Here is an 8,319-nt window from a genome sequence, read left to right on the forward strand (position 1 = left end):
TTAGTGATCTATAAATAATCCGCAGCTTTGCACGGGATTAGAAACGAAATGCCACGCAATAATAATCCCCCGCGGACAGCAAATCTTAAAGTCAAAGGCGAAACGGATGTGGGAAGATTTCGAAATGACAATAGAAGAGACGAGTGTGGAGGGAAAAGTTGTTGAAAGTCCAGTTTTTTAAGTTAAAATCGCCTAAATTTTGTACGTTTTGATGAAATGTATCTTTGTTTGCTATAGTTCTTATGGTATTTTAGCTTTCTGTCAACGTTAAGAGGACTATTCAACATTAAACAGATACAATTTTTAGTTTTAAAATCATTGGGTTCCTTTTAATCATTCTGAAAACCGTGCATATCACTAATATTGCTGATTCAAGCTTTCATTCAAAACTATTACATGCTAAATGCTAATTCTGACGCCATTAAAGTTATGTCCACTGAAATGTTTAAACGCCCAAAGTATAATTACCGCTGCTTTAAAAAGGCGTTATTGTCAGAAAACGCAATAAAATCCCAATATTTTGATAGCCGTTTTGATCGCTGCGTGAAATGCTTGATACTTATTCAATAATACTCTCCGCGTTCATTCCAAAAGTGGCGTCAATATCAAAGTTAAGTCAAAACAGCCCGAGGAAACGGTCCACGATAACCGGCTCCAGCTTTATAATTAGTGCAACCCAAAAAAACGCCGTCGTCCAATGAAACAAACGGACAAACATGGCGGCGTTGTGTAAAAAAAAACAACGCATCCCAAGTTTTTTCCCATTCGCTTTGCGGCCGTTTGATCCGTGCGCGGTGGAATTCGCCCGTTTCAGCGGTCAGCACGTGGAGACACAGTTCGTCTGGCGTGGCCCCGACGTAGCTAATGTTATCGGAATGAATCAGCAGTGCCTATAAATTAGCGGCGGTGCTAAAGGGCCCGGCGTCCTGTCACACTCAGCGCGCGATGGCTAATGTTGTGGAACCGATTCTGTCGTTTCCATTATGTAAATACAACTGCCTCGCCGCTGTATTTTATGTATTGTCAGGGCCTTGTCTCAATTACTTGGGTTATTAAAAAATCAGGAGGAGACGCGGACGAGATGCCGCTGTCTGTTTGGGGTCGCGCGGAGGGGGGAAAAAGGGGTTTTGGAAACGCCGGCGAGGCGTTCGGTGGCGCTGGGATATGATGGGAAAGCGGAAAGAGGCGGAAAAGGTGGTGTGTTTATGCTGCACGTGTTGAGAGGCAAAATACAGCTTTTTTTGGTTCTTTTCTGAGGAGGAATTGGGAATGAATCGCTCAGTTTTCTCGAATTTGCAATACAATTTAGAAAAAAGGTTTGAATACTGATGGATTCAAACACTATTCTTCAATTGTATTAGTGTAGAACCGGTTTAAATGTGATTATTCTGTATTATAATTATAAACTAAGCAAGTCCAGCTGTTTTTGTTGATTTATTTAGCTCTGAGCAACATTTATTTGACTATTTTGTATGATAAATGTAAAACACTGACGTACAAATGCTCGTCTACGTCAAACCAAATGCAAAACGTGATATTAACATCAATAAATATGCAATTGCTCTAAAAGTCGTGGTCAAAAGTCGTGATGAAATGCCAAACACACACACACACAAAAGAGCTGAACATATGTGACTGTCAAGGCTGAATAACTGCTGAATTTCCAAAAGAAAAGTGCAAGAACGTGCAGTCGATGGAGGTAAATTTGCCAAACAAATCGCACTCTTTGAAATATATATATAATTCCCAAACGGCAGGAGTAAACTTGAGGTTTTGGGACCGAAACACACTTGGCCCTGAGTCCATGCGCCTCTCTTTTGTCCCCGAGAACAGAAAACAGAATGTACTTTCCTTTTTTATCACCGGCTTTTAAAACAAGCCTATTTTGCCCCACTGTCCAGTTACGTAGAAGAGATAAAAGCAGACGATAATGCAGTAAAAAATAATTGGAAAGGTGTTAATTGGCTTTGCTTTCTTGTTTCCGGTCCCTTTAACCAGAATAAAATACTGTTATGTGTTCACAGATTTAAGGACGATGATGGATGAACGACTTTGGCCACGATGAAGCAGAGGATTTAAGAAGATTCATCCAAATGCCTTCATCAAAACTGAATTAAATCGTTATGCTCAAAGGATAAGTTGAAGAGCAGAAGTTGGAAAAAAAAAGGGAATGCGCGGTCCAGACAAAAGAATAAAGAGCCACGTACAGTTTCACTTTTAAGCGTAAAACTGCTTTTAATTGGCCACAGTTCGTCCTCCTTTTCTGTCTTTTTTCCTTTTCTTGCTTTCTTTTACGAGCTCAATAAAAGCACTTCAATAAACGCACCGGCAACTTTCCAAGGAGACGCGGAGGGGAAAAAGAAACGGCTCCGGTCCATCCGCGGCGCGCACATGACGCTCTTTCTGCTCCGTTATCGCTCCTTAACGATGAAAAGCAGTGTCCAATACCAAAAAAATATATAATTTAAATAATCAAAAACACCGCGCGTCCTCGTCCTTCTCAGTGGAACGCGTTTTGGAGAAAGAAAGAAAGAAAGCAGAGAAAACAAGTGCGGTAAAGTTAGATATTTCTTCTTTTTTTGGGTGTTTTTTATTACCTTTTCTCTTGGATCTTCTCCTCCGCCGCCGCTTCAGCTTGCATTTCACCTGCCCGCCCTGAGCTCCCGACGCGCGGCCGCCGTTCCCGAGCACGGATGCCATCGCGGCAGCGGCGCAACTTGGGGCTGACCGCACCGGAGTCGCGTGTGAGTGCGTGTCTGGCGCGCGGCAGCGGCAGCGGTGTCCGTGCCTTTTCTTTCTTTGGATGTAGCACTGGAATATTCTCACACTCTCTCCCTCTCTCTTTCTCACTCTCTCCGCGCTCTCTATCACTCCTCTCCTTTTTGTGTCGGAATAAAAAAAAAAAAGGAAAGAAAATCCAAGAGGGAGGGGAGCGCTTAATAAATGCCGCGCGCCTTCACCTTCTCCCCGGTACGCGCTCCTCTCCCGCGCAACCGTCGTTTCTCCTGCGTTGGCTCGACGCGCTGCGCATTTGGCACCATCAGCACCATCAGCACCATCAGCATCACCAGAGCAGCATCAGCACAGGACCACCATCCACTCGCTATGCGGCGCCGCGCTTCCCAATTAAGACTCCGATCCCGTCAAGTCTGGGGGAGACGTGACATCACCAGCGACACCCACCGGATGGCACCGCGCGCGCGTCGAGGAGGCGCGAGCGGCCGCCCCGCGACGCGTTTTTTGCACCGCGTTTAAACTTGTGCCGTTTGCGCGCAGACACAATGAACCGATGTAACGGGGGTTTGGAGAGAGGAGAGGCTGGCTCCCGTGGCTCCCGTGGCTCCCGTGTCGAGTCCGTTACACGTGCGGCTTTCTCGTGATGAACTTGTGAATGAAATGTATTTGTCAGATTTGAATAATTGCTGTGGTTCATTTAGACTTAGTTCACCACATGAACATTGGGACTAAACCAGGACTAAATCACAAAATAACCCTGGATTTAGTCAGGACTGAAACGGGATTAAATCTGGAGTTAAATTGGCCAAATCTAGGACCAAATATTGATGATGACTCGTGCTTGCCCTTATGACGCGGTCCTGTGAACACCGCCCGTCAGTTTGGAGATTGGAGGAAAGGAGATAGTCTGTAATATAGCTAAACACTGCGGGAATCAATAAAAAAAAAAACACTCTGGGTACATATATGAAGCACAAATAGCAATGTAAGAAGGTTAAAAGCTCTGAAAAGTCGATTTTGCATGTTATGGGACCTTTAATGTGCAGAGAACACATTTTACCGACAGCTTTATATGGATTCAACAAAAATATTTAATGTAGTAAATGACATGAGATTTGACCATTGTTTATAATATGGTTGAACTGTAAGTACTTCCACCTCTCACATCTTTTACACATCCAGGAAGTACAATGACATACTTCCCCTACACTTTCAAACTAGAGTAAACTTTTGAAATCTTAAATACAATGTTTTGATGAAATGTGCAGTTTAACCTGTCATATGCACTTTAACGTGAATTAAGACTGGGCAAAAAAAAAATCACGATTTTATTTCTCATATTGATCAATCTCGATCTTAAGTAAAAATGGCTTTTAGTAATGATTTCATGAACGATAAGATAAGATAAGATAAGATAAGATATTCCTTTATTGTCCCACATGGGGAAATTTAATTGGTGCAACGCAGGTAGATACAGAGGTAGATACAGAAGAACAGATCACTTATAGGAAGTCTGAAAAACACTTTCAGTAGAAGATCTCCTATAAATAAATAAAAACTCCCATAGACAAATGAATAAATAAATAAATACCATTGCATGTGATCCCGACAGTAATTGCACATGAATATGTGTCACGACAGCACATAGATTGCACATGAATTTCACAGTAATTTCACAGTAATTGCACATATGACAGAATTGCACATCAGTATTAGGTTAGGTCAGTATTGCGAGTGTTCAGGACTAACAGTGTTTGTTATAAAGTCTGACAGCAGCAGGAAGGAAAGACCTACGGAACCTTTCCTTCACACATCGAGGGTGGATTAGTCTCTCACTGAAGCTGCTCTCCAGAGCGGAGAGAGTGTCCTGCAGGGGGTGACACTCATGGTCCAGCATAGATGTGAATCTAGCCAGGACCCTTCTGTCCCCCACCTCCTGCACCGAGTCCAGAGCACAGCCCAGGACGGAGCTGGACTTCTTGATGACTCTGTCCAGCCTCTTCCTCTCCCTCTCTGTGATACTGCTGCTCCAGCAGGCCACACCGTACAGGAGCTGATGCCACCACAGAGTCGTAGAAGGTCTTCAGGAGTAACTATCCAGACTTTTAATCTGTGCCATTTAATATAAACTATATTCAAATTTTGACCTTTCCATTAAAAAAAACGCGCCAAAATAATGTACAATTTCCCATGATTTGATCTTAACCTTTCGATTCATTCACAGGCTAAACTTGAATGGACTGAACCAGGGAGTGTGAATGGCTGAACGTGTTCACGGTTTTCTCGATCCAAAGCACTTTTAAAGTTCCAAAATGGTTTGGCATTGGCAAGTTTATTTGAAGAGCACGATTCATCAGCTTTACAGAACGAGAACAGATGCATTAAAATCACAAACAGATAAAAACATAAATCATTGTCTTCAAAAGAGAAGAATCGAGATACAATCACAGCCGCCGAGGACACTTTTAGATAGATGTTCTTCTTATTATCAGTTGTGCTAAGTCACTCTCAGTATTTATGTGTGCTATGGAAGCCTGTGGGGGGTGGGCTACTGCTCTTCTGGAATGTTCCGCATTGTGCCTTTAAGAGGGTCCATCATGTAATTATTATGCAACTATTTGATTTGTAATTATGCATTTATAGCTGAAGACACCTGGGAAATCTTACATTCTTGCTGTGAGTGGACTCGCCTTTCCACAGATCTGACCTGTAGCCACTTGCTTGTCTCCATGGAGATAGATACAGTCATCTCAGCAAAACAATGATCAACACGAGGGGGAAAACGTGACTAAATGTGTGTGTTATACAAACATTATACATTTATTTTGATCCAAATGTTACACTTTTTCCATCAAGTAAATTACATCAATATTTAAATTAATGTGAATGTACTATTGTGCAAAATTATGACATCTTTTGTGTGCATTGACACAAGAAATGTAAAGTTAGCCTGTTATGCATGTCAAATGTAATAATACGCACTACAATGTTCATTTCATCTGTAATTCTTCCACTTCATAAAGCGAGGCACAGAAAAATGTCCTCGTGCCAGCAGGTGGTGACGGGAACCATCAGCAGGTGGTGACGGGAACCATCAGCAGGTGGTGACGGGAACCATCAGCAGGTGGTGACGGGAACCATCAGCAGGTGGTGACGGGAACCATCAGCAGGTGGTGACGGGAACCATCAGCAGGTGGTGACGGGAACCATCAGCAGGTGGTGACGGGAACCATCAGCAGGTGGTGACGGGAACCATCAGCAGGTGGTGACGGGAACCATCAGCAGGTGGTGACGGGAACCATCGGCAGGTGGTGACAGGAACCATCGGCGGGTGGTGACGGGAACCGTCGGCGGGTGGTGACGGGAACCGTCGGCGGGTGGTGACGGGAACCGTCGGCGGGTGGTGACGGGAACCGTGGTGACGGGAACCGTCGGCGGGTGGTGACGGGAACCATCGGCGGGAACCGTCGGCGGGTGGTGACAGGAACCGTTTGAAAAATACCAGTTCTTTACACGTGGTTAGAAAAATGAAAAACTTGTGTTGCTAAAGTGTTCTTAAAGTAATCATATTCAAATAGATGAGCAGTATTCATATTTTTGTAAGAAGGAAAAAGATAAGAATCATAATTTTAATAAAGTATTTCTTGAAGTATTGATTGAAAGTTTGATTTCAAAAAGCTCTTCACACACTTGGGTAATGAGAATAGACGGTGCAATGAACAAACAATAAAGATTTCACTGAGAATAATCATAAAATGTGGATGATTCTCACAATAATTCTAACCCTAGCATTTTAAATTGCAGTGATACACTTCCAGACTGTTAACACAGGTATTTAAAACACATTGAAACACTCTTTTCTTGTTGCCGTTATTAATTCCCAGCCTGAGGACAAAGTTCCCTTCAGGTGTGTGTGGCCCGCACTGCAGTGACGTCCAGAGAAGGCTCGCTGCTGCTAAACTTCCAGGCGACCTTCCACTGGCAGAACCCTGACAGTGGAGCAGTTTGAATCTGTGACATTTGGACAGTTTTGTGAAGGCGCAGTACGGCCCTTTCAGAACACATTTGTGCAGAGTTTGGCTGGAGGTTATGACTTTTATTCCCAGGTCTGTGCACGCGAAGGTCAGCTGTACGTTTGGCCGGGGACTACGGCAATGCTTGTTTATTATACAGCGTTTGTCATGTTTGAAGAGCTGGTTGTGTGCACTAAAGCAACATTAAAATCCAGAGAATAATCATTACTAATGCCTAAACTTGTGGATGGTGTTTTAGATTAAAGGAAGACTATGTGCTATGAATGTTCTTATTGCTTTGGCTGACAGGGTCTAGTGTATACATGACATGTATACACTAGTGCACTTTTGAAGGACACATACAGTATTATGCATTATTATTATTTAAACACGCTCTTCAGTGCATTTACTTTGGCACGTTTGAGAACTTCGAATGATGTATACATTGAAAACCTTTCTACCAGTAAACACGCGGTTGTAATGAATGTCATTTTACGCTAGAAACACTCAAAAGGAGTCAATTAAAATACATCCCGATTTCAATTATATCACTATTCTGGGAAACTTGAAACAGAGTGTTTTTTTCAAATGAAATGGTGAAAGAGTGACTAGGAACAAACAGGTATGTTTATGATGAGGGAACAATGTTTAAAAAAATGTGAGTATGTGTCATTTAACATATGTATTTATGATTGTCAATTAATTAGTGTGAGACTGAATCCCACAACAAATGATAAAATGAATAAAATAAACAAAAATAAGAATACAAAAAAACCCTAATGACAAAAAACATATGGTAAGTTGTCTGTGTATTGCTCAAGTCCAGTGCAACATGGGTTCAGATTATTTTCCGGACTTTAAGTCGTTCCGGAGCATAAATCGAGTATAAGTCCCCCATTTTTGGAGGGAAATTTATTTGATAAAATCCAAGACCAAGAACAGACATTTCATCTTGAATTTAATATAATAACAGATTAGAGAACATGGTGAATAGGTGTACGCATGCTAACGCTAACACCTTCAGCTACATGAGGCACAGACAGAACTGTGGTAAGTGTCTGGTATGTTAACGTAACATATGAACAGTTATTCAGATAACTATAGCATAAAGAACATGCTAACAAGTTTACCAAAGCATCAGTTTTACCCCAAATCACTAAATCCATTGAATTCTTCTTCCTCTGTGTCACTTCTAAACAACTCTACAAACTCCAGAGGAAGAGGAAGTGCAGATTCTTCTGCATCGCTTAGAGCCTAGAGCGCCCTCTTGTGGTTGTCAGTGTGAAAATAATGAATAATATCACAAATAAGTTGAACCAGAGTATAAGTGGCACACCTGCCAAATTATGAAAAAAGGTGCGACGTATAATCCGGAAAATACGGCATTGAAGATTTGTACTAAAGGGAAACAAAGAATATCATAAAAATCATTACAATAAAATTCCTAAATCATGTCGACAGCAGCCCTGGCTCATGACTTTAGTTACCACTGAAACAAAAGCACTTTAGATGACTCGTTCCCCGTCCACTCGCCACATTCACCTTTACTTAAATAAATAATTCTTTCTGC

The 8,319-nt window shown here is 42.1% G+C and overlaps 1 protein-coding gene across 1 annotated transcript in view; it reads right to left on the minus strand.

The window, feature by feature from the left end:
• The window catches only part of adarb2 (adenosine deaminase RNA specific B2 (inactive)), a 352,690-nt gene extending 349,929 nt beyond the window's left edge, over nt 1–2,761 (minus strand). Inside the window, exon 1 of the mRNA XM_072450488.1 lies at nt 2,598–2,761. Coding sequence (XP_072306589.1) covers nt 2,598–2,700 — 103 coding nt within the window. The 5' untranslated portion in view covers nt 2,701–2,761. The remainder of the gene's footprint in view (nt 1–2,597) is intronic.
• Nucleotides 2,762–8,319: the final 5,558 nt, after the last annotated feature.

Source organism: Eucyclogobius newberryi, unplaced genomic scaffold, assembly GCF_026437365.1.
Source record: "Eucyclogobius newberryi isolate DKJ021-1_F unplaced genomic scaffold, fEucNew1.0.hap1 SCAF_18, whole genome shotgun sequence".
In the NCBI taxonomy this organism is placed as follows: Eukaryota; Metazoa; Chordata; class Actinopteri; order Gobiiformes; family Gobiidae; genus Eucyclogobius; species Eucyclogobius newberryi.